The sequence below is a fragment of the Danio aesculapii genome, chromosome 12 (assembly GCF_903798145.1).
Source record: "Danio aesculapii chromosome 12, fDanAes4.1, whole genome shotgun sequence".
Classification (NCBI taxonomy): domain Eukaryota; kingdom Metazoa; phylum Chordata; class Actinopteri; order Cypriniformes; family Danionidae; genus Danio; species Danio aesculapii.
Genome location: NC_079446.1, coordinates 19,026,124 through 19,053,338, shown reverse-complemented (window position 1 = coordinate 19,053,338; position 27,215 = coordinate 19,026,124). Strand labels below are relative to the sequence as shown.

At 35.8% G+C, this 27,215-nt stretch overlaps 2 protein-coding genes across 2 annotated transcripts in view; one reads left to right on the top strand and one right to left on the bottom strand.

The window, feature by feature from the left end:
• Positions 1-6,575, bottom strand: part of cyth3a (cytohesin 3a) — a 48,860-nt gene extending 42,285 nt beyond the window's left edge. Inside the window, exon 1 of the mRNA XM_056469761.1 lies at positions 6,309-6,575. Coding sequence (XP_056325736.1) covers positions 6,309-6,333 — 25 coding nt within the window. The 5' untranslated portion in view covers positions 6,334-6,575. The remainder of the gene's footprint in view (positions 1-6,308) is intronic.
• Positions 6,576-18,201: 11,626 nt separating this feature from the next.
• minpp1b (multiple inositol-polyphosphate phosphatase 1b) overlaps positions 18,202-27,215 on the top strand; it is a 13,993-nt gene continuing 4,979 nt past the window's right edge. The window contains exons 1-4 of the mRNA XM_056469419.1: positions 18,202-18,875; positions 22,308-22,502; positions 22,629-22,726; positions 26,493-26,623. Coding sequence (XP_056325394.1) covers positions 18,305-18,875; positions 22,308-22,502; positions 22,629-22,726; positions 26,493-26,623 — 995 coding nt within the window. The 5' untranslated portion in view covers positions 18,202-18,304. The remainder of the gene's footprint in view (positions 18,876-22,307; positions 22,503-22,628; positions 22,727-26,492; positions 26,624-27,215) is intronic.

The window sequence follows — 27,215 nt, the reverse complement described above, 5'->3', positions numbered from 1 at the left end:
CCTCCATTTTAATGTGCCTTTCTCCATTTACAAAACCTGTAAACGATAAAACACTAATGCTTAAGAATGCATGGCTCTCGAAACCTGCATTCCTGACATGTAAGAAACAGGGCTCTGGGACCGTCCCGAAATCAGTGGGTGGAAAACTGGACAACGGTCCTTTGTAGTAGGGACTGTTTGTTTTGAAATCTCCTGCTGGGACAAAAGATTTTAACAACCCCATCAAAAATCTGTGTAGATTTTTACATTTCCCCCTTTACATTTTTGACTCCAATATGAAAATATTTATGTTCAACAAAAGTAATTTGCCACCCACTCCTTTCAACACGGTTAAGCTGGTGCTACAGCTCATAAAATGTCTTGAAAGGCCCTCCAGATTTTCCTCAAATCAACTCCATATGCGGCACAACAAACACTGAAAGCTTACTCTCATTCTCCAGTCTCATCCACTAACACTAATAAGGATGAGTCCACATCTTTATGTAATAAAGTAATACTCACAGATTTAACCTTGAATCAAAATCTAGCAGCAAAAATAAACATCAAATCTCATGCAGCAAGATGTCTCAGATCTATCAGTAATCAGAACGGATATTGCAGCAGCACAATGAAAGCACTACAATGTTTTTATATAATAACATGGCTGACATTGTGATGACCTTAAGCAGGTTTTGCCAGGCCTGGTGTCCTTCAGATCTCTGCTGGTGCAGTCACACCACTGACGAGGCTTTGACCACTGCCTGTGTTGTGCCTGGTGCCAGACGGCTCCTCAGGAGAGCCTGGACCAGACACCGGTGGCATCAGACGCAGACAATGTTAATGAGAGCCAGGCCTCACTATCTCTCCTTTAATCAGTCGGAGAAAATCTGCCTCTTTGTTAGTCTTTGACTCTTAAAATGAAAGGTTCACTAGAGGTTTTAAAGGGATGGTTCACACAAAAAAAAATCTGTCATCATTTACTTGTAAACCCATTTGGGTTTCTTTCTTTTCTTCTGGTAAACACAAAGAAGATGAATGCTGCAAACCTGTAACCATTGACGTTGAGTATTTGTTTTCCCAACTATGGACACATCACACAGTGATACCGATAACTATCCGGAAAATTTCAGGAACGACTTTACCGATAAGTAAAAAAAAGCAGTTCACACAGGCAAGAATGTTCCAGAATTTTTCCGGACAAGACCATTCACACATCCATACCAAAATACCGGTAAATTCTGGCATCATTAACTACAAATGAGCTCTAAATGGCTGCGCTTGTATTTGTAAACATTTGACTACATTACAAACTCTGTGGATGGATAAGTATTCTGAACACCTTCGATGAAAACATATGGAGGAACACTGTCGCATGTTGAGATGTTCATAATATATGTGTGTGCTGGCGTTCACCGGCTGCTTCACGTGCACACGCGTCAAACAACTAAAGCGGAGCTTAAAGGTAAAAAACAATGGTTTATCATAAGCATTTTATCGATAATTTTTTACACAGTTGGCATTCAGAAGGAACATAGTAACTGACTAACATCTAGCAGCTAAATGTGTCTGGAAAAATATTCAAAGGCTTTTATTTTCAAAAACAGCACAGATGTGAATGCGTCTGAATGTTCTGATTGGCTGGAGTAGACGTCTCACGTCAGCGCGTTCTAATCATGAACACGTTCTTTCCGGCAATTTTCCTTCTGCATTCCCACAAAGCAGCATTCCGGCAAATTACCGGTAATGTTACAACTTCTCTTTCCTGAAAATTGCCAGAATGAATTTACCAGCATTTTCAAAAAGGGCCTGTTCACACATACAGACCTTTTCGGAAAATTGCCAGTAAATTTCCGGAAAGGTCTGTATGTGTGAAAGGGGCTAAAGGTTACAGGTTTTCAACGTTCTTCAAGGTATCTTCTTCAGGGTTTCTGCAGGTTTCACCTAGTCAAATTTATGACTTTTTAAGACCTCTTTAAGACCATCAAGGATTAAATTTTAGATTTATATAGTATTAAACACTAAGGGTTTTCTTAAATGGCCTAGCAGCATAAAAAAATTACTTACAAATCAAGCAGACCCTAGTTGCACACATTCAACTTAAAAAAACTTTTTCGCTTTTGTTCTATAGCAATTTTATGTAAAGAATTATAATGTTGTGTATATGTATTTATTTCACTTTCATTTTATATCAAGTCTCCCTTGGACAGGTGTTGAGAATTAGCAAGTCTGCTAAACTCCTTACACAAATGCATTGGGTTTGTCGAGTATAATTGTGATGTCCATGTCAAATAAACAATAAATAAAATAATATTAGTTATAAATAGAGTTTTACTGAAAGTTTATTGGGGCGACGCAGTGGCGCAGTTGGTAGTGCTGTCCCCTTACAGCAAGAAGGTCGCTGGTTTGAGCCTTGGCTGGGTCAGCTGGCGTTTCTGTGTGGAGTTTGCATGTTCTCCCTGCGTTTGCGCGGGTTTCCTCCAGGTGCTCCGGTATCCCCCACAGTCCAAAGACATGCGGTACAGGTGAATTGGGAAGGCTAAATTGTCCATGGTGTATGAGTGTGAGTGAGTATGTATGTATGTTTCCCAGAGATGGGTTGCGGCTGGAAGGACATCTGTTGCGTAAAACATGTGCTGGATAAGTTGGGGGTTCATTCCGCTGTGGCGACCCCGGATTAATAAAGGGACTAAGCTGAAAATAAAATGAATGAATAAATGAAAGTTTATTGGGCTCTATGCACAGCTAGAGTTTTCACTTCCGGTGAAGGCTTAATATGACTATTTTCAATTTCACTAGGTTTTTTTTACAGCATCGATTTTGTAATGTCTTTACAATACATTCAGTTAAATTGACCTAAGCATTCATTTAGTTGTTTAAGTGTAAAACGAGATGAAAGGTTGTTGTAACTACTAGCGCCGTCAGTAGCAAAAGGCTAGCATGGAAATTCCATTGAAAATACTGGGGTAAAATTACCTGTCTTATTTTAAAGACATGGCAGGTGGAATGGAATTTATTGCAGTACTTCTTGTCCGATCTGAGATCCACTTCATATGGTATATCTAACAGGCAGTGAAGATCGCTGATTTTTAAAGAAATCAGATCATGACATTTTAAACGTGACAATTTTCAAAGGCAGTTCACCAGAAGCCCTTGGGCTGCCTGGCTGAAAATTCCCTGTGTAGTATATACAATTGAAGTCAGAATTATAAGCCCCCTTTGAATTTTCTTTACTTTTTAAAATATTTCCCAAATTATGTTTAAGAGAGCAAGGAAATTTTTACAGTATCTCTGATAATATTTTTTTCTTCTGGAGAAAGTCTTATTTGTGTTATTTCGGCTAGAATAAAAGCAGTTTTTAATTTTTTAAAAACATTTTAAGGTCAAAATTATTAGCCCCTTTAAGCTAATTGTTTTTCCGCTAGTCTACAGAACAAACCAGTTATACAATAACTTGCCTAATTACCCAAACCTGCCTAGTTAACCTAATTAACCTAGTTAAGCCTTTAAATGTCACTTTAAGCTGTATTGAAGTGTCTTGAAAAATATCTAGTAAATTAGTATTTACTGTCATCATGGCAAAGATAAAATAAATCAGTTATTAGAAATGAGTTATTAAAACTATTATGTTTAGAAATGTGTTGAAGAAATCTGCTCTCTGTTAAACAGAAATTTGAGAAAAAGTAAACAGAGGGGCTAATAATTCAGGGGGGCTAATAATTCTGACTTCAACTGTATATACTAAAAGAGACATGAATTTGTAGTTCTGATAGAGAATGTTAAGAGGGCTGTCCTTGGCATCCCAGCGGACTATCTTTGCAGTCAACCATCTGCCAATGAAATGGAGGGAAAACTCTTTTCCATTTGCTTTTTCCCACGGTTAGATAAGACAAATAGCCATTGAGTCCAAGGCTTTGAAGTTTTCAGGATCGTGATAGAGGAGGAAAGACCTACTGAGCTAATGGTACTTCTACGGCTCTGTGCTTTCTTGTTCCTGTGGACATTTACAATTGGTCTTGGCCAGATAAAGTGATTGCAGCTGTAAATCAACATGGCAATGAAACTGGTTGCTCAAAGGTGCTGAACATGTCTGCCTTTTAGAAATTTTTTTTACAATGATATACCAAAACAACTCAGAGAGTAACATCCACAAGTTGAATCACTACCTCTATCTCAAATCCTTATTTAGATGATTCCATACATAGTAACTGAAACGCAGAATCACTGCAGAAAAATGTTAGTCATCTCAAAGTCAAATGGGGGTTGTCCAAATTCAGGTTCCAGCAAGTTGACATCTATCCACAGTGGTCATCACGATAATACATAAACCACATGTATACCGTCAGGGTCAAGTCATCAAATGTAATATATAAATACAGATGACATAACTTGGTATTAGAAAGTACATGTTCCCAGTAACCAATTCTAACCAATTACATTTTAAAATATACATAATCAGATTACAGGGTGTCACAGTGGTGCAGTGGGTAGCACGGTCACCTCACAGAAAGAAGGTCGCTGGTTCTAGCCACGGCTGGGTCAGTTGGCATTTCTGTGTGGACTTTGCATGTTCTCCCCGTGTTTGCGTGGGTTTCCTCCAGGTGCTCCCGTTTCCCACACAAGTCCAAAGACATGCGCTATAGGTCAATTGGGTAAGCTAAATTGTCCGTAGTGTATGTGTGTGTATGAGAGTGTATGGATGTTTCCCAGTGATGATTTGCAGCTGGAAGGGCATTCGCTTTAAAACCCCTGATTAATAAAGGGACTAACCGAAAGGAAAATGAATGAATGAATGAATGAATCAGATTAGTAACTTTTTATTAATTGCATGATTACATGTTATGATTTATATTTGTTGAATAGTATGTCTCCATGATATCATGGCATTCCTATATTATAGACATCAAAAATTTGGCAAAACATTCTAATCTGGAAAACATCGGTTATTCAATATAATTTTTTTACTACCTGTATATAATATACATTTATATATTTTTTAAAGCTTGTTCATTTCATTCAAAAACTCTCAAAAGATTTTGTTGTTAGATTGATATGACTGAATTAATTATCTTTTAACCTCACAAACACCCAGCAGTCATTTCATAATTCCCACGTTTGGAAAATGCTGATGTAATGTAACATTTAATGCACCTCATGAGTGTGTTTTCCTTCACTTTTGTATTTTTTCTTTAAGATGAAAAAAACCTGATTTTATAATAAAATCAATATCATAAGTTAGGTCAAACGTAACCTAAAAGTAATCAGATTGCATTACCTAAAATGTTTAATCAATAATGTATTATTATTAACCATGTTTCTATGTATTTTTTTTGTCAGAAATGGACTACAATTTCAAGTAATAAATTTAGCACAGGACATCATAGAGTGTGCTGATTTTAACAAAAAAATGCACTTCAATGACCAGTGGATGGCCCTCAACTAAAACTCAACAAAACGGACGCTCTCTAAAGAGTGCTTTCAGTGCACTCAATGTGTGAATTTGCTCACTTATTTATTTGACTATAAAATATATATATATATATTTTAATCTGTTGAAATATGTATGTAAGTATATGTATCTTATATTGTGATTACCATCTTCTAGGCTAAAAGATGGAACCATTTTAATGAAAGATGTTGGTCTGCTGTATAAAGCATCATCATTCTCGTAATAGGGGAGAAGGTCAGTGCTGCTGGTACGGTACAGTCCTCATACTGGAGAACTCTAAAAGTAGTGTTTTTAATGAATACATTTATACAGTGCTCTATAAAAACAGGAGCACTTGACTAATTAAATGCCTCATGATCTCTCTTGGCACCACAACTGTACTCATAAACATCTCAAGAGCTACTTCAAAGGATCCACATCAAACAAACTGACGACCTACATATGAACAGCCATATGAACGGCTCTGGCAATTAGACGATATTCAAATTCTCATTAAAGCACAGAGATAACGCGTCGTTTCGACGAAAATAACAACATTTACACCATTTCACCTGAAATTAAACACATTTAATAAAAACAAAACTGTTAAAGTGTAAACAAACGATTTTTAAATGATTGAACCTATTAAAAGTAGGAATTGTAGAAATCTGAATTGTAAAGTTTCTTTCTTAAACACACGCCATTTGGTAGTGAAGACGGATAAAATATCTTACAGTAAATAAACAGAGTAAGCTGTCTATATAGTGCTGGGCAAACACGCTCTCTTTAAAATAACCGCACGCGCCTGTTACACTCAAAAATACTGTCTATGTAGGTGGCTTGGTTTTCTGACAAATCAGAGATTGACAGCTGCTTGTGTTTGCGAATAAAACAGAAACCTTACCTCGGTTGTCTTCATCCATGTTCATGCTGCGAAGACACTTGATGTAAATATACTCAGATTACTACCCTTAGCACTGGTTTGTGAAACAAACACATAAACAAACCAAAAAAAATTTAATCACATTAGGACACACACGGGGCTCATCGTAAACCAGTTCAGGGGCTGGTCAAATTGTCATTCGCATAATCCATAAATTGCTGAATACATGGGCATAAATCCTGGTGAAGCAAATAAATATGCAGACCGCTCTACGCCAGCTCCCACTCGCCTTCATCCATTGAGAGACTAGTGAGGAGAAACAGCTTCATTTAGCCGACGAAAAGAGACTCCGCCCATCACCATAATCTATGAAAATATGACTGTTCATAAGTGAATGCATCCTGTTTCTCTCTTTACTTATTCTGAAGACATGTTTCGAGGACAAGTCAGTAGAATACAATGATTATTATTTTTCAAATAGAAAAATCCGCTAGAAAGCTCCTGTTTTTGATGGGATGCTAGGTGTGGATAGTAAGAAATAATTTAATTACTTTATTCCTAATTACACAACACAAATTAAACTATATACTATGATTAATATAATTACAATAATTAAAGGAATAGTTCAACTAAAAATAATAATTAAACCATAATGTATTAACTTGCTCGAAATCTATTTGAGATTGTTTCGTCTGTTGAACACGAAAGAAGATATTTTGAAGAATGCTGGTACTGTAGCTGGCACCCTTTGACTTCCAAAGTATTTTTTTCCCTATGGATGGGTGCATACCAGCATTCTTTGAGAATATATTCTTTTGTGTTCAACAGAAGAAAGAAACGGATTTAAAACTATGAGGGAGATTAAATAATTAGGTTATTTATTCTCTATAATGGGGGCGACGCGGTGGCGCAGTGGGTAGTCGCTGGTTCGAGACTTGGCTGGGTCAGTTAGCATTTCTGTGTGGAGTTTGCGTGTTCTCCCAGTGTTTGCGAGGGTGTCGTCCTCCGGGTGCTCCGGTTTCCCCCACAAGTCCAAAGACATGTGGTATAGGTGAATTGAGTAAGCTAAAATTGTTCGTAGTGTATGTGTGGGAATGAGTGTATGGATGTTTCCCATTGATGGGCTGCAGCTGGAAGGGCATCTGCTGTGTAAAACATATGCTGGATAAGTTGGCGGTTCATTCCGCTGTGGCAACCCAAGATTAATAAAGGGACTAAGCCGGAAAGAAAATGAATCAATGAATTCTCTATCATTATTTTTAAGTGGCGGCTAGGTGGCTCAGTGGTTGGCACTGTCGCCTCACAGCAAGAAGGTCGCTGGTTGTGTCCATAGGTCAGTTGGCATTAATGTACGGAGTTTGCATGTCCTCCCTGTGTTCGCATTGGTTAGTACTGAGTTGCAGCTGGAAGGGCATCCGTGTGTAAAATTTATGCTGGATAAATTGGCGGTTCATTCTGCTGTGGCGACCCCTGATGAATAAAGGGACTAAGCCAAAGGAAAATTAATGAATGAATGAATTATTTTTAATAATTATCCCTTTATTAATAGTTTAAAAAAATTCAATTGCATAATATATTTTTTAACATCATCCAGTTTCTCTTGAGCTGCTTAATGACAAAAAAACAAACAAAAAACAATTGATAATTAATGTATTTTAGCTAAAAAATGTTTTGTTATTTTGTATTTTTTTAAAGTGGTAAATATTTACAATATATTTGTTAAGCACAAAAAAATTTGTGAACTTGATAAATTATTTGTGAGATATAGAAGCTATAAAAATGTAAGTTTATTGTTACAAAAATTCAGTATTAATTAAATTTTATTTAATCCATTTAATTTACTCATATATAACATGTAAAAATATTACATACAGTAGTTTTATAAAAGATTTTATTCTAAAACTGAGAAATTCACAATTGATGTCAATAATTTTTTTATTTAATTTTTAATCTCACAATATGAACGAAGATCAAATTGCCTTTTTTTAACGCAGAGTTTCAACACACATAAAACTGTAATTATGTCTTGAGATTTGTTGACTATAAGAGAGTAAATTAATGACGAAATATCCCCCAAATATGCAATATCCTGATAGAGTGTATATGCAAGAGTGATGTCAGCAATAGGTGGATAATCCCTGCCTGGTCCTACAATGACTGTACAGAGGACAGGAACTTGCCTGTTTTCCGGACACCACATGTCAGGCAATATTAGTCACACAATTTACCTGGTAGACTGAGCTCATGATTTTTCCAAAAAATTTCATCTTAATGGAACAGTTCAGCCAAAAATGAAAATAATCCACAACATTTATTTACACTCAGGTGCTTTATAGAGTTTATTATTTTTTTTACAAAACAAAATATTTGGAATGTTTCCAAATGTTGAAAAAAGCAGCAATCAACATCCAAAGGAACAAAAAAATACTATGCCAGCAAATGGCTGAACGGGCGACATGGTGGCTCAATGGTTAGCACTGTTGCCTCACAGCAAGGTCACTGTTTTAAGCCCTATCTGTGTCAGTTGGCATTTCTGTTTGCATTTATTTATTAATTTATTAATTTTGTCCAATTATAGGTGAACTGAATAAACTAAATTGGCCGTAGTGTGTGTGTGTGAATGTGTTTCCTGGTGCTGGGTTGTGGCTGGCATCCGCTGCGTAAAACCAATGCTGGATAAGTTGGAAGTTCCTTCTGCTGTGGCGACCCCTGATTAATAAAGGGACTAAGTCGAAGGAATATGAATGAATAAATAGCTGAACATTCTTCAGAATATCTTCCTTTGTGTGGTTAATAGAAACTCGGTTTTGGGACAAGTGAACGTAAATGATGACAGAATTAAGATTTTTGGGTGAACTGTCCCTTTAAGAGAAAGGTGTCATTTTGAAGAATTATACAACATCTATTTAACAGGTCAAGAATGCGACTGTCACTTCGAAGCAAAAACAGCTTCTGATGTTTGACTTCATTTGCATTGATTTGAATGGCCTTCTCTTTTTAAGTAATGACAGGTTTTGTATTTTGCTGCTGGCAGAACTCAGTCAAAGGATCTGTTCAAGCACAGAGATTTTTGTCCATATGTTCCTTAAACTGACATATGAATTATTTAAATGATCCCATCTGAGGATGTTATGTAAGATATAACTGCATATGAGGAAATCAGACGAGCGGAATGCAATGTTCTGAGATCAGGCCATGTGCGTGAGGGAACGACTGTGCAGTAGGTGCAGGGAAAACAGGGGCTTCAGGGTGGGAATGACATCCTGTGTGGGAAACAGATATCCGCCGAAGCTCAGGAAGAGAATGCTGTTTGCATTTTCCCTTTTTTCAAGGGCAAAAATCTTTCCTACTTGTAACACCCAGTTCATGACCACCAAACAAAAATGTATGTTTGGTTCATTATTGCAGCTCTGGTGCTGAATTGACTGTTCTGTCAGTCTCCTACAACAGCTGACAACAGGTTGTTTGAAGAATACTTGTTCAGCCTGTCATGACGTTGATCTTGACCATTAAAATAAATATGAAATATAATTTTACAGTTGAAGTCAGAATTATTAGCCCCCCTGTTAATTTTTTTCCCCATTTTCTGTGTAACGGAGAAAAGATTTTTTCAGCACATTTCTACACATAATAGTTTTAATAACTCATTTCTAATAACTGATGTATTTTATCTTTGCCAAGATGACAGTAAATAATATTTTACTAGATATTTTTCAAGATACTAGTATTCAGCTTAAAGTGACATTTAAAGGCTTAACTAGGTTAATTAGGTTACCTTTTGTATAATGATGTTTTTTTCTGTAGACTATCGAAAAAAATATAGCTTAAAGGGCTATTCATTTTGACCCTAAAATGTTTTTTAAAAAATTAAAAACTGCTTTTATTCTAGCTGAAATAAAACAAAGAAGACTTTCTCCAGAAGAAAAAATATTATCAGACATACTGTGAAGATTTCCTTGCTCTGTTAAACATTGTTTGGGAAATATTTAAAAAAAGAAAAAGAAAAAAAATCAAAGGGGGGCTAATAATTCAACTGTATGTGTTTATATTTACTTTATATTTTCAATACATTTAGCAATTTTCACATAATGCTAAAATATAATTATACAAATAATAATAAATAATGTGAACTTTTCTCCTGTACCACTACACATACACACAAACTGTACAAAATGTCCATGATTTCAACGATAAAAAAACGGAAAACTCCGAAACCACCGTGACACTTCATTTTTATGCTTTATTGCTGACATTATGATTTTTTTTTTGTTTTCTCTTGAGTTTTGCACTTTAGAGTTAATGATAAATGTAATGTTGATATATAATATTTATGTGTGTTAGCACAAAAGTGTTTAGTAGTTTTTTGACTGACACTGAACACCTTCTATTAGTATGCCCGTAAATTTTACTAAAAAATGTTAAATAAAGTTATATGAATAAAGAATATATTTTACTGTGCTAGAAACACATAGAAGATAAAAAGGTCACAGGAAAGAAAGTATACACTGACTTACCAGTCATTAATATTTCATTAGTTCTCCCTATTTGATTAAAAGTAATTATCCTGTGTTCCTCAATAAACACGTTCCCCTGCATTATCAGTAAAATGTATCAGTAAAAGACCAACTATTTATCCCTTATATGCTGTTGAGGATGCTTTAATTCAATCTGAATTGATTTTGATTCTTAATTTGGTCATAACTTTTTCTGAATTTCAGCTTGCAGAATGAATTTTGGTACCAAATCTTATTTCGAGACATATTTTGAGAAAACGCTTTGAATAATAATAAAAAAAACAACAATACACTCTAGGCAAATGTACTTCCCTTTTGTTATGTTAGGGATGAAAACAACCACTGAATTAAACTGCTGTAAAAATGCCTCAGATAATGTTTTTTTCAGATTTTATTTGATTTTTTTTGCATAAATCTGTTAATGAACCTTAGTACTAGAAAAATATTGGATTTTAATTCTGTAATTTCTGTAATTCTGTAATTGCGAAATTCATAAATGATGTCACTGATTTGGTAAATAAAAACACACTAAAGCAAGTATTTTCAATATAAAAAGTAATTGTGGACTGGATTTTACTTACCTTTTATTAAAGTCTTGGACATGTGAATCAACATTGCCATTGATGCATTATTTTTGATTTATGTTCATTTTGTTCTTCCATGTTTACAGTTAGTGGCTGTTTTTGCCTCATTGACTTCCACTATAACCACATTTTTTTTATTACAAAACCATTACATCATATAATCTAATAATAAAATTTTTATTGTTGATCATCAATTGGCATCATTAACCTTTTAGATAGGCCTGTGCAAAAAAAGCTTAGTTTTTTAATTTTATATGGAGTTTAACAGCAATTTAAACTATCTATGTTGTCTGTGAGTGTGTGAGAGTGTGAGAGTGACCTTTACACACTTACCTTGATGAGTCTCAGAAGTACATGGAGTAAATAAAAACAAAGACTGTATATATGCAACATCAAATGTAGTTATAATGGAAGTCAACGAGTAAAAAGTAAATTAGGGAGAACATGCATCTAAGCCAATGTTGTTACTAACCATTCACATGTCCAAGACATAAAAGTAAAAAAAAAAAATCCATTCCACAATTACTTACTTGTGGTGACACAGTGGCGCAGTAGGTAGTGATATCACCTCACAGCATGAAGGTTGCTGGGTCGCTGGTTTGAGCCTTGGCTCAGTTGGTGTTTCTGTGTGGAGTTTGCATGTTCTCCCTGCGTTCGTGTGGGTTTCCTCCAGGTGCTCCGGTCTCCCCCACAGTCCAAAGACATGCGGTACAGGGGAATTGGGTAGGCTAAAATGTCTGTAGTGTGTGTGGATATTTCCCAGAGATGGGTTGCATCTGGAAGGGCATCCACTGCATAAAAATGTGCTGAATAAATTGGTGGTTCATTCTGCTGTGGTGACCCTGGATTAATAAAAGGACTAAGCCGAAAAGAAAATGAATGAATGAATAAATGACAATTATTTGTTATATTGAAAATACGTAATTCTGTGTGTTTTTTTCAACAAATCAGTGACTTCATTTGTGAATTTGGCAACTAAACAGTTAAAATCCTGTAATTTAAAAAAAAACATTTAGTAGTTTTTAAATCAGGACTGGGGTTGATTAACAGATTAACCAATAACAATATTTATCTGCTGCATTTTTACAGCATTTTAATTCAGTGGATGTTTTCATCCCTAACATAACAAAAGGGTAAATATGAATAGTGCACAAGAGTTAATATGCTTTGAAAAAAAATTAACAGAACAACTAGAACATTAATATTTAGTCAACATTTGAAATCCTTTTTAAGTTAAATAATTAATTTGGAACCAGGCTTTCTGATATATTTAGGATTACCTTGGATTTGGAAAGAACAACGTATACATTTTTTTTTCTTAATATAGTCCCATGTTTGCCTTTTATGCAAGGCCAGCAGTTTAAAAGCAAGAGGAAGTCATTATGGAAGTCACTTGCATTTGCTTGCTGGCAGGAGCTGATATCATAGACAATGGGCATAACCCTCATAAATGTTTACATAAAGACCACCAAACATAGCTGTGCCAACATGAACATTAGTGAGACACCGTTTCTTGGCTTATCAGCATTCTGTGGGTTTCAATTTAAACATCATCATGATATGCTGTTGTTGCATTTCTTAGCTTAATTTTGATTTTTTCTTGTGTACTAGTATTAGTTCTTTGATGGTATAAAGTATAAACAGTATAAACTCCTGTACTATAGTATTACGATATTGAAAATATCAAAAATTGAGGCCAATCAAAATTTTGCTATAGCTAAATGATTCAGTGTTGCTTTAGTTCAGTTCAGAAACTAGATAGTGATAAGTACTGTTAAAAAAAGTTAATTACAGTCGATATTTGTTTAAAAAGTTCTTTACAATAGTAATCAGACTTGTAAATATGTGTCAATCCCCGACCTTAACAAGCCAAAGGCAGCAAGCAGATGGAGAGAAAGCCTTCGAGAAACATGGCTCAGTCAGTGTTACAGTCCTATATTCATCCAAGGACTGATCTCAATAAAACAGATAACTCACCCAGAAATGGAATTTCTGTCATTAATTGCTCATCCTGCACTTGATCCAAACCTGTTTCTTTCTTAAGTTAACATGAATTTACCAGAAAAACAACTTTGCTATGTAAAGAACCGCTACATACCTAAGTTAAATAAGCTGTCAGATATAGGACAACACTTGCCTAGTTGTAATTATAATCAACTGCTTTTGTTATGTTCCGAAATTCATCTGACTATTCCATTAGATTACTAAAGTAACAAATAAAAAGATATCTGTCGCCCTCATGTGGAGCTTTGACGAAAACAACGATAAAAAGCTAAATTCGACATGCGACAAACTCAATACAAGCTCAGACTGCAGGTTTTTTCTAAAGGCAAGTACCCATGTGAAGTAAGCAATGGTGTGGTTGAAGCAGCAGTATCTGTTTGAAGGACTTTGCTTGATATCTGCTTCCAGTTAGACTACCTCAGATGGTTTGAACTTCATAGCAACAAAGCAAGAGTTGAAAATAAAAATCAGATGTCGCTCCATGCTTTCCATTAAAAATATTACTACTTTACTCTGGATTGCTTGAAACTACAGGTAGATGAGATGATCTTCCTTGACTGGTTCAAGGTAATGAGCTCTGATGATCTGAATATGAAAAGGAGCTTCTTTACATTACCTTTCAATACATGCTGCAATGATTATGTAGTCCAGGGGGTGACCAACCCTGTTCCTGGAGATCTACGTTCCTGCAGATTTCAGGTGCAACCCATTTAAAACACACCTGCCTGTAAGTATTATCAAGTGGTGTTCAGGTCCTAATTAATTGGATAAGGTGTGTTTGATCAGGGTTGGAGCTGAACTCTGCAGGTAGATCTCCAGGAACAGGGCTGGGCAGCCCTGATATAGTCCATCCTCTAAACCAGGGTCCTCAGTCTTTGTCCTGGAGGACTAGTGTCTTTGTAGAGTTATGCTCAAACTCTAAAACACGCCTGCCTGGAAGTTTCAACTATAGACCATTTTGAGAGATGTGAATGAAAAACAGTCGTCCCAATGTATTTCCTGTTTCACATTTTTTATTTCTATAGCTTCCGAGATTCCAAAAAGAGCCACTGATTGTTAAATAATGTTATAATAGCTGTTTTAACATGAAGTTATGATTGAATTGCCTCGTTACAGTTATGAAATAATTTGATAACTTTTTTAAAATTAATTTCAATAAACTGTATAAAACAACTTAAAATACAGTAAAAGAGAACAGTTCTTTTACACAATATTCACACAAGATACAAGATAAAGAGCCAAACAAAAAAGTACATAAAAAGAAAAAAGAAAAATAAATCATAATGCAATAAAAATAGCATGAAAGATCTCATCATATTCACTCAAGAAAGAAGCACGTTTCTTATTATCAATTAATCTAAGTGATTAATTAAATGTTTTATTTCACATAGGAAGTCAATAAAGATTGAATTTTTTTAAGAAACCTCTGTTTGTAAAAGTAAAAGCAAGTATAAGAAATTTCGCAGTGGCTTCTAATGACTTGTTTTGGTTTTCAAAATAACAAATAACGTTCTTAAGGTGCAAGTTACCACTCATATTAACCTTGGAAAAGCAATGTAAACTTAAATCATTCGAAAACAATTATGATACATTGCATGAAAAAATGAAAGGCGAATGTCTTCACACTCATTCTTACAAAAGGTGCAAATATTAGTAACATCACAATATTTGGATAAAAGTGCATTGCATGGGTAAATATTGTGCAAAGTTATAAAGTTTTATTTTATTAGGAATACAGAATTTATATGATAATAACCATGTTTTCCATGTTTTAAATATTAACAATTATAGAACCCCAAAAAACTTTCCTCTAGGAGTTCTTGTGACTGGGACAACTGACATATGAACTTATTATTACATTCATTACTAAGAATAGATTTTCCTCCTAGGCATATCTGTGACAATTGTTTGGAATCTGCCTGATAACTAAGAGCTGTTTTCATCAGACATAGATCCCTGTTACTTTCCCAGAAGGGCATCCGCTGTGTAAAACATATGCTGGATAAGTTGGCGGTTCATTCCGTTGTGGCGACCCCAGATTCATAAAGGGACTAAGCAGAAGAGAAAATGAATGAATGAATGAATGAATGAATAGATCCCTGTTACGATTAAAAAGATCAGAAACAAAAATAATGTTTTTGTTAAACCATATATCCCCCAAAAAAGATTTATTATTTATCTTAATGTCTGCATTATTCCATAAAATGGTTTTGTGGGGTGAGAAATTGTGGTTGTAAATCAGTTTCCAGGCTAATAGAACTTGTTCATGGAATTTAGCTAATTTAATAGGTAATAATTTGATGGAAATGCTCATGGACCAATGGCATCACCACACTGAAATGGTGTATACCTAGGAGCTTGATTAGCCAGCCCTCCAGGAATAATTGGTGACCCCTGCTTTTAACAATTAACATAACACACACACACACACACACACACACACACACACACACACACACACACACACACACACACACGGCTTAAAGCTATATTTTAGTTTCTTGTGGAACTATTCACCTGGGATATGTACATATTGTAAACATAGTTTTCATTAGTTCTAGAAATAATCAACTATGGATTTATATTGTAAATAGTTTCATTCAAATTATTACTGCACCATCCAAAAACTTTTTTTTTTTTAACTGAGATGCCCAGAGCTTCCTTACAAGATTGCCCTCAGAATTCTTCGAACTGCCAAGCCAAAAGATCCTTCCACTAACATCCATGTTAAAAATTAATCAGTGGTTACAGTTCGAGCCATAGAGTTCCATTACTCAGCTTCCTTGTGCACAGAAACCACAGTAAAGCTGCCATACATTTTTCTATCAATGCTTCTTCAGCACCTGCTGAGGCCCCACAGATGTTCTTTGGCATATGGAGAAACTGTTGGGTTCACCATCTAGAGAACTTCCTAGCATATAGCAACACATGTTTCCAATGCATAAATGGTTGAAAGGGTGGACAACCTCAAAACTAACTGCCACAGCCACCTGGGTGATCATCTCCCATTTGAGATCAGCCTGCACTGTGAAGGGAGGACGAATAGATGACTCTTTACTGTGAGCCAGCCCTCTGATGCAGTGATGGACATCTATTTGGATGGGCAAGTAACTTTATCAGAGACATGGATTGGGCCTGCTGCTGGTTAGGTTTGTGGGGGGTTACCCAAGGGAACATCCTCCATTTTGATCACCAGATTGCATTTAGGACTAACTGAGGTGATACTCTCTGACGAGAGGTTGTAACAAAATGAGCTTGCACATGGAGCAGTGGAAGCATTGATCTTAGTGCAGCCAGATCACACATACCCTTGCAGTGAGTGTATTACTTACCCGCTCTGCCGAAACATGAAGGATCCACAGACATGTGATGCTCATTCCCTCTGGAGGCAGGAACCCCCCCCCCCCCCCCCATCCAAAAGTGCACAGATGGAAAACTATTCTTGAAAAAGACATAAACTGAAAAATGTCTTCGTCTTTTAGACTGCTCTTTAGTCTTATAACCGAAATATGGTTGGCCCTGAGAATGCACTATTTGTCTGTTGTACGTTAAGATGCACTTTTGAAATATCATCATCTGTTGCTGTGAACACATATAGCTCTCTAATGCAGAAATTTATTGAATTATTATTTTTTGTTTGTTTCAATGCTTGTACAATAGCAACAATACAAAGAGGAAAGGCCAAGTCCTTCAACAAAGCCCTTGTTGCTTTACATTTGTTGATATCTTAATAGAATCAAAATGTAATTACATTTTTAATCTTTAAAAAGAGAGGTTAGCATTTACAAAATGTACTTTTGTCAATATAATATTTAGCCAACCTACATATTATATTTAATACTTAGCCTTACGTAAGTTTCATGATATAAATATCAATTTATTTGTCATATTATTGAAAATCAAATAGGGGCAGCACGGTCGCGCAGTGTCAAGCACAAATGCCTCATAGATAGAAGGTTACTGGTTTGAGCCCCAGCTGGGTCAGTTGGCGTTTCTGTGTGGAGTTTGAATGTTCTACCCGTGTACGCGTGGGTTTCCTCCGGGTGCTGGTTTCCCCCACAGTCCAAAGACATGCGCTAAAGCTGAATTGGGCAAGTTAAATTGTCCGTAGTGTATGTGTGTGAATGAGTGTGTATGGATGCTTCCCAGAGATGGGTTGGAGCTGGAAGGGCATTTGCTGCGTAAAACATGTGCTGGATAAGTTGCCGATTCATTTTGCTGTGGCGACCCCAAATTGATAAAGGGACTAAGCCGAAAAGAAAATGAATGAATGAATTAATGAAAATCAAATATTACACTCTTATATCCATTTTTGAGCTCATTTGATCAAATAAAAAATGTCACATCAGAATGTGAGAATGTCTATATAAGGATAATATCTATGAATGTGTGTTTAAATGTGATTATTTTTTATTTTAAGTTCTTAGGTTTTTACATTTGTTGAACGAAGTTCAGGAAATTTCATTTACAAAATCACTCCAAAATGACATTAAATAAGACACAGCATCAGAATCCTCTTGCAACAAAGAGCAAAGGCTCGGAATTAATGTAGTTGCCTCAGGGTTAAACGAGGTTAAACTGCTCTAAAATATTGTACAACACCGCCATCTAGTGTAGCACAGGATTGTTTTCTTTTAACGAAATCTTTTTTAGCATACAATTTCAATCTTTCTTGAATGTTGAATTGTATTATATGGTTAAATAATTATTAGTCACACATATAATTTCCAATGTTTTTAGTTTACCTGCAACTAACGATGTGTTTTTAACCCGGAAGTTCTCCGTTTTCTGTCAGTTTTAAGGGAGGCTTCACACACACGTCATAGCCGGCAGGCTTTTATGGTTTTTGGCATTGAATGAATGCACAGGTGAATAACCTGGTTTTTGAGCAGGAACAGGTATCGCACGTCCAGAAATGAAAGCTTTCTTCTTGAATTTTATTACTACGTATTTGTGCGTTATGGTTGGTTTATCGTTATGTAAACTCGCCAGACCAACGGTCCCATCGATAGCGCATTACTTTGGGACAAAAGGCAGGTACGAGGAAGTGAACCCACATTTATTAGATGACGTTTTGTTTGTAAACAAATCGCAGGTGGCTCCCCCTTCCCCAAACTGCCGTGCTATCCATATGGTGTCTGTGATACGTCACGGGACACGCTATCCGACCACCAAAAATGTGAGAAAGATCGCTCAACTGTTTGATCTGGTCAAATCTGAGGCCTTGCGTTCAGCTTCATCATGGCTCAATGACTTAAAGACATGGAAGATGTGGTACACTGAAGACATGGACGGCAGACTGGTGGAGAAAGGACGATATGACCATAGGCATTTGGCCATGAGACTGGCAAAGTCCTTCCCCTCTTTGCTTTCTGCGCATCACCTCCGTGCCAATCGCATCGAGTTCATCACTAGCTCCAAACACCGCTGTGTTGATAGTGTCAAAGCCTTTCAAGAGGGTCTTCACAGACTCTGGGATGTTCAAGGTAGGCTCAGTTCCTTACTAGCTGAACCTAAACATATTGCATAGTATGGCAAGCTATTTTCACAATTAATCAAAAATCTATTGTCTTACGCCCCATGATGCTTTGCGTGAATTATGGGAGTTTAATTTGTAACATGTTTGTTAAAATTTGTGTTTAAATTCTATTCCGTTATAAACATATTATTGCCAAACAAACTGAGTGCTTGAGAGTGTCTGTCACGATATCTATTTTTCGTTGTATGATATTCTGCACCAAAATATATTGCGATAAGTGATAATATTGCCATTCGCTAAAATGTTGCTAGAATTGTTTTTTAGGTATGAGCTATAAATATTGCATCACCAAAAATGATTGAGGTTGTGTCCATGTGCTGTGTGATAAGTCGATATATATTGATTATTGTGACAGACCTACCTGAATAAAGGGAGTGATTCAAGGTATATTTATGTATCGTCCGCATTTCCACTTCAGCTAATCAGTTCGAGTGAACACAGACAATGTTATTATTATTTAGAAGCCTGACAGTTTATTAGTAGCAATAGTTTTTTTTTTTATTTAATAATGAACTATATTGTGTCAAGCATCACTCACTTCCTTTTGACTTATTCACTTAAGGGGTCGTCAACTGCCAGCATCACAAAAATCTGTCATAAAAATGTTTAATTCACTAATATTTTGTTAAAACTTCAAAAAATTTTCCACTTTTGAACACAACAATTTCATTTATTTTGTTTGCAAAATTCTTTTTCTGGAAACTTGACTTTTGTCACCTTTTTTCCCACAATGTCTTCATTTCAAGCAACGTGTGCTTTGATTTCAGTTTGAAGTATTCATCAAATAAACATAAATAGTTTTCTTTTCCCTTTAATTATTTGAATACCATAAAGCAGGGGTGGGCAAACTCGGTCCTGGAGGGCCGGTGTCCTGCACAGTTTAGCTCCAACTCTGATCAAACACACCTGCTTATAGATAATTAGTGATCTTGGAGACACTGATTAGCATGTTCAGGTGTGTTTGATTAGAGTTGAAGCTAAACTGTGCAGGACTAGTTTATGCAGGTCCTATGCAGGACCGAGTTTGCCCACCCCTGCCATAAAGAATAGAAACGTGCTATTTCACTAGAAAAAGACCTTTAATAGATGCGGACTCTTACAGTATGATGATGACATAATGAAACTATACAGCAATGATAACATAAAGAACTATGAAGTGGAAAAAATAATAAGTAAATTAAAAAAATTATACTAAAGAGCAAAAAATTGAGGTTTAGATTTTTGATCATATGTCCCAACCATTTACTGTCAGACTGCAGTCCTGCTCATCGGTATTTTATTGTTTCCAGTGACTCAGAGTTTTAGTTCTTGACTTCAATGGAGATCTGTCTATCAAATATCAGCTAAAAAAGGTTTGACATGTAGACAATGTAGTAGTCACAGTTGAAATGCACATTAGTCAAAAATGAAGAGATGATATCAAATGTCAATGGAAACAAAACTGAAATGTGTCACATACAGGTCAGATTAAATTATAAATGGCTTGCCATATCTGAAAGGAAATTCATTAGTAAGAAATAAAAAAAACATGTCAACCTCCCACTCACACTCATGTTATTCCAAACATGTGCAATAAGTATGACTTTCCTTTACCTGCAGGACAAACCAGAAGATTTTTGAAATGGTAGCAAAATCATTATTGACTCTTATTGTATGGCCACTAAACACTTATTTTTTTTTTCACTGTAGAAAGTCAAAGACATTTGCAATGACATGAACTGAATAAATAGATGAACTATATTGTTAACAGTTTCACTGTCCAGTTTGTCAACCCATGAATTATCACAGGAAATCACAGTGAAACATTTACGGTCAGCTACAGAAGATTAGGACCAATACTAAAAATCATTATCGATAGCAATTTGAGTTTATGGTACATAAACTCTTCTGGTTTTAAGACAGATGCACTTACTGATAATTAGCAAAGATAATAATTAATTATTCATTCATTTATTTTCTTTTCGCCTTAGTCCCTTTATTAATCTGGGGTTGCCACAGCGGAATAAACCGCCAACTTATCCAGCACATGTTTTACGTAGCAGATGCCCTTCCAGCTGCAACCCAACACTGGGAAACACCCACACACTCTTGCACACACTTACATACACTACGGCCAATTTAGCTTATTTAATTCACCTATACCGCATGTGTTTGGACTGTGGGGGAAACCGGAACACCCAGGGAAAACCCACGTGAACACGGAGAAAACATGAAACAGAAATGCCAACTGACCCAGCTGGGACTCGAACCAGCTACTTTCTTGCTGTGAGGTGATTGTGCTACCCACTGCGCCATCATGATGCAAATATTTAATTAGTGAATCAGAAATGTTTACTATATAAAAAAAATGTAAAGGATTAAAAGGACTCATAACAGGTACTTTTTTTACAACTTCCCTAGAATTAAACAGTTGAGTTTTACCATTTCAATCCATTCAGTCAATTTCTGGGTCTGGGTTTAGCTTAGCTTAGCATAGCTCATTGAATCGGATTAGACCATTAGCATCTCACTCAAAAATATAAAGAAAAAAAAAAAGAGGTTTGATAATTTACCTGTTTAAAGCTTGACACTTCCGTACTTGTGTACATAGACTGATAGAAAATGAAAAGGTTCTAACTTCTAGGCCGATCGGTCAAGGAACTATACTCTTATTTAGGCGTAATAATTTTCAAGGAACTTTGCTGCCGTACCATGCCTCCAGCAGGCACAACGATTACCTAGTAACCCAGCTGGGGACTATTTTCAGGTGCTACATAATATCATTGCCCACCTGCAGCAACTGCCATTTGAAGACTCTCTAAGCCAGGGGTGCCCAAACTTTTTCATATTAAGGGTAAAATACTAAATATTATTGAGAGGGCTAAAGATAAATATACCAAACTATATTACATTAAAGTTGCCATGGGTAATTATTTCTATTGTTTTCATAATATTTAAAAATAAACAGAAAACATTACTTTAACTGGTATTAACTAATGCAGTATAACTTTTTAAATGATAACGTATTGCAATAAAAACATAATCACATTTGGAGTTTAACACTTTAAACAGTAGTCGAGCAGAATCTGCCTTTGACTTGATTTACTCACCAAAGTCTTTGCATTGTCGGATGACAGTGTATATACATTTAAACAAAATCTGATTAATTTTCACCATTTAATTAAAATATATAATTTCAGTTTGCTTTTAACAATAAAACAAATAAACAAACAAAGGGTTACATTAAATTTTAATTGACAATCTCGAAACCATATCCATCATTCTCTCGCACTTTTTCCCGAAACATATCTACTGTTAACTGTACAGCTCTGCACAAGGTGTTTTATGTGTGATCAGCAAGCTTTATGGTAACTGTTGTTCAACTAACCTTGTTTTCTAGATATGGATTACCAACATTATGTGGATGATTCACTCATGAGATTCTTTGATTACTGTGAGAAATTTGTTGAAGGTGTTGAGAACAATAAAACGGCTTTGAAGGAAGTACAGCGCTTTAAATCTTCATCAGAAATGGATTCAGTACGCAGAAAAATATCCAGTCGTCTTCAAATTCCATATGATCGAATCACGGCAGGTAATTCGGCTTTTTGTATTGCTTTGTGCACATTTTTTGTAGTTTTCTGAAGACGCTGTCAATTTGGCTATTAAAATAATCACTAATAAAGATGCATCCTAATCTTTATTTGCATTTTATTTCAAGATATGGCAGAGGCAGCTTTCTTTCTGTGCTCCTATGAGTTTGCCATCAAGTCAGAACACTCTCCTTGGTGCGAACTGTTGGATGAGTCTGACGCTCAAGTACGTACGTTGTTTTAAAAAGAAGACATCCTGATGTAAAATCTATAATGAAACTATTTATGAATACACAACTGCTGTAACTTTCATCAACCACAGTTGATGACATGGTTTTGTTGAAGCTGTCTTTGCATTGTTTCAAGTTATTTAAAATGTATTATTTACAAGTATTGTTTTAAAAGTAAAAAGAAAAAGTCATTTTTAAAGTAATCAAATTTTACAGCAAAATTTCTACAAAGATTTGTACACAGGGCTTGACATTAACTTTTTTTAACACCAGCCACTGAGGCTAGTATTTTTCAAATGTTACTAGCCACTCGCAATTTTCACTAGGCATAATTTTGTTGTTGGGAATATATATTTTATATGCATTAAATTGACTTTGAAATGCTGAAATTGCTTGATTTAGATTTTGTGTTATGCCCACATGCCTCCTGGTTCGTTTAATGCTCAATGAGCATTAGCAAATGGGTTGTGGTTTCATGTTACGTTGCAATTAGTTTTATTGTACATAACTTTTCAGGGCTCAACTAAGCATTAACCAAATTTTTCTCTGGCCACACCAAACTAATTATTTCCTTGTCACACTTTTAAAAAATGTGTCAAAACAAGCAAAATATAGCTGCTGCACGTATACACTTTTTACTCAACAAAAAAATTTCTTAAAAAACAATTGACATTTGAAAAAATGATTGACATGTATCTAAAACCAGTTAACTATATGTGAATAGAGAGTTAATCTCGTATTAAAGCAACAATATTGTAAAGGATGTTAATGAACCATATTAAATATTCAGTTAGGTCCATAAATGTTTGGACATTGACCCAATTCTAAAGTTTTTAGCTCTAAACACTAACACAATTGATTTGAAATGAAACGAACAAGATGTGCTTTAACTGCAGACTGTCAGCTTTAATTTTACATCCAAATCAGGTGAACAGTGTAGGAATTACAACAGTTTGTAAATGTGCCTCCCACTTGTTAAGGGACCAAAAGTAATTGGACAGAGTAATAATCATAAATCAAACTTTCATCAGCCTGAAGTCTGGAGTGCATAGACATCACCAGAGGCTGGGTTTTATTCCTGGTGATGCTCTGCCAGGCCTCTACTACAACTGTCTTCAGTTCCTGCTTGTTCTTGGAGCATTTTCTCTTCAGTTTTATTTTCAGCAAGTGAAATGCATGCTCAATCGAATTCAGTTCAGGTGATTGACTTGGCCATTGCATAACATTCCACTTTTTTCCCTTTTGAAAACTCTTTGGTTGCTTTTGCTGTATGCTTTGGGTCATTCTCCATCTGCACTGTGAAGCGCTGTCCAGTGGGTTCTGAAGTATTTGGCTTAATATGAGCAGAAAATATTGCCTGAAACACTTCAGAATTCATCCTGCTGCTTTTGTCAGCAGTCACATCATCAATAAATACAAGAGAACCAGTTCCATTGACAGCCATACATGCCCACGCCTAGTAACTACTACCACCATGCTTCACTGCTCAGGATCATGTGCAGTTCCTTTCTTTCTCTATATTCTTCTCTTCCCATCACTCTGGTGCAAGTTGATCTTGATCTCAACTGTCCATAGTATGTTGTTCCAGCTCTGTGAAGGCTTTTTTAGAACTCTAATCTGGCCTTCCTGTTTTTGCGGCTCACCAATGGTTTACATCTTGTGGTGAACCCTCTGTATTCACTCTGGTGTAGTGTTCTCTTCTTGATTCTTGTAGTCTTCTTGATTCTTGACTCTGACACCCATACAACTACCTCCTGGGGAGTGTTCTTGATCTGGCCAACTATTGTGAAGGGCGTTTTCTTCACCAGGGAAATAATTCTTTGGTCATCCACCACAGCTGTTTTCCGTGGTCTTCTGGGTCTTTTGTTGTTGCTGAGCTCACTGGAGCATTTTTTCCTTTTAAGGATGTTCCAGACAGTTGTTTTGGCCGTGTCAATTTAATGTTTTTGCTACTTCTGATGAGTTTTGTTTTGTTTTGTTTTGTTTTTTTTCAGCCTAACAATGGCTTGCTTGACTGATAGTGACAGCTCTTTGGATCTCATCTTGAGAGTTGACAGTAACAGATTCCAAATGCAAATAGCACACTTGAAATGAACTCTGGATCTTTTATCTGCTCATTGAAATTGGGATAATGAGGGAATAACACACACCTGGCCATAGAACACCTTAGAAGCAATTGTCCAATTACTTTTGGACCCTTAACAAGTAAGAGGCATATATGCAAACTGTTGTAATTTCTACATCGCTCACCTGATTTGGATGTAAATAGCTTCAATTTAAAGCTGACAGTCTGCAGTTAAAGCACATCTTTTTCATTTAATTTCAAATCCATTGTGTTGGTGTATAGAGCCAAAATTTTTGAATTGTGTTGATGTCCAAATATTTTTGGACTTAACTGTAACTGTAAGCAAGAGAGCAGGTGAAAAACATACAGTGAGCGATTAATGAAAAGAGGATCGCGTGCATGATCACAGTTAACGTTAAACCCATCTGTTCAAAGAATGGTTAAAGAGAAAGTGGCAGCCACTGCTGCTTATAAATCTGTAGCTCTTGAAAGCAGCAGGACTGTGGCTGCACAAGCATTGCTTATTGTCCAGTGTATTTTAAAGAGAACCGATCGCACTAGTTGTTTCCCATCACTGGATGTTTCCCAGTGATGGGTTGCAGCTAGAAGGGCATCCGTTGCGTAAAACATATGCTTGATAAGTTGGCGGTTCATTCTGCTGTGGCGACCCAAGATTAATAAAGTGACTAAGCCGAAAAGAACATGAATGTTGTTTATTAACGGGTCAAAGATTAAAAAAAATGGTTTTACATGCAAGAAAGCGTGTCCTGATTTATTGATTTATTTATTTGATCCAAAAATAATGACCATAATGAATGAAAAATAATGAATCAAATATTTTTACTATCCGTTTTAAAGTTTTTATTCATTTACTATGTAACAATTTGCTAAAGATGTAATTTTGTATGGCAGTTTATATTTAAATATGTTGTTTAATTTTTACAGAATAATTTTAACATTTTTTTAACACCCTAATTCTGACATTTTAAGTTATTTGAAACATTAAAGTAGACACTTGCAAGCAATATAGCATACAGTATACAATCACTTTTTAATAAGTTTAATTTAACAATCAAACAACATGGGAAATCCCATATTTAAACTATAATCAACCACTTTAATAAAATGCTTTAATTTTTGTAATTTTTTTTGCAACAGGCTTTAAATGTATTTCACATCATAGCTGGTTTATTTGGTTTATAAAAAATACTAAAAAAGTGTGCAGCCACCAAAAGCCTCTTTTGTCAGCTTTATTGCATGTAATTGTGTTGTAATGGAAATGCAGCATTTGTTACATCTTTGCTATTTCACTGATGACTTTCTTTGCAGTGATGAAATCTTTGCAGTTTAGAAAATGTACTGCTTTTAATATTAGTTTAAAATCAAATTTGTGCTCTTACTACATGCATAAGTGGCATTTCAACTGCATTGTAATTTTTACCCAAAGGCAGGGGTGCTCAAACTCGGTCCTGGAGGGCCGGTGTCCTTCAAAGTTTAGTTCCAACCCCAATCAGACACACCTGGGCTAGCTAATCAAGCTCTTACTAGGCTTTCTAGAAACATCCATGCAGGTGTGTTGAGGCAAGTTGGAGCTAAATTCTGCAGGACACTGGCCCTCCAGAACCGAATTTGGGCACCCCTTCCCTAAGGCATGTTCATGTTTTTAGTAACATATTTTTGGTCTCTTGATATTGTAGGTGCTGGAGTATAAAAATGACCTGAAACAGTACTGGAAGCGGGGATATGGACATGACATCAACCGCAAATCCAGCTGTTCTCTCTTTCATGATATTTTCAGTCGTCTTGATAATGCTGCTAAAGTTCACAGGTTAGGAGGATGTCAATGATATATTTGTCCACTTAAAGGTGCCATAAAATCTGGATATGCCTTGGATAGGCTCTGAATGAGCCTCAAATACCATTGTTTCCTTGTTTTATTGTAAATCTCATGATTCCGGTGAAAAACAGGCCATTCTGAACAAAACACTGACCCTGATGATCCACATGGGATCATTAAGGGAAAGGACACACCAAGCCGATGACAAACAATTTGCATTGATGAAGACTGGGTTGTCACCTCATGTTGGCCATGTCTGGACAAAAAAAAAGCTGCGCATGAACACCTCAAATGTATGACAGCCCACTGAAATAAGCGTGCATTCTGCAACTGTGTGAGAGGACGTGACTTTTCGAACGTGCGGGTGGCAATAATCTATTTTCTCATTCCACAAAGTGAAACCAGAATATGAAATGTGCACAGACAACGTGTAAACGAAGTAAATCTCAGTGATTGTCACTCACCATGGAGGTACAGTATTCTGTTGTTTGCAAATATTTGATAAAAAAAAAACTAAATTGCAGCCGGCTTTTCTTTTGACTTCAGTTGTTTACATGGGTACTTCAGTTTTGTGCTCTAAATT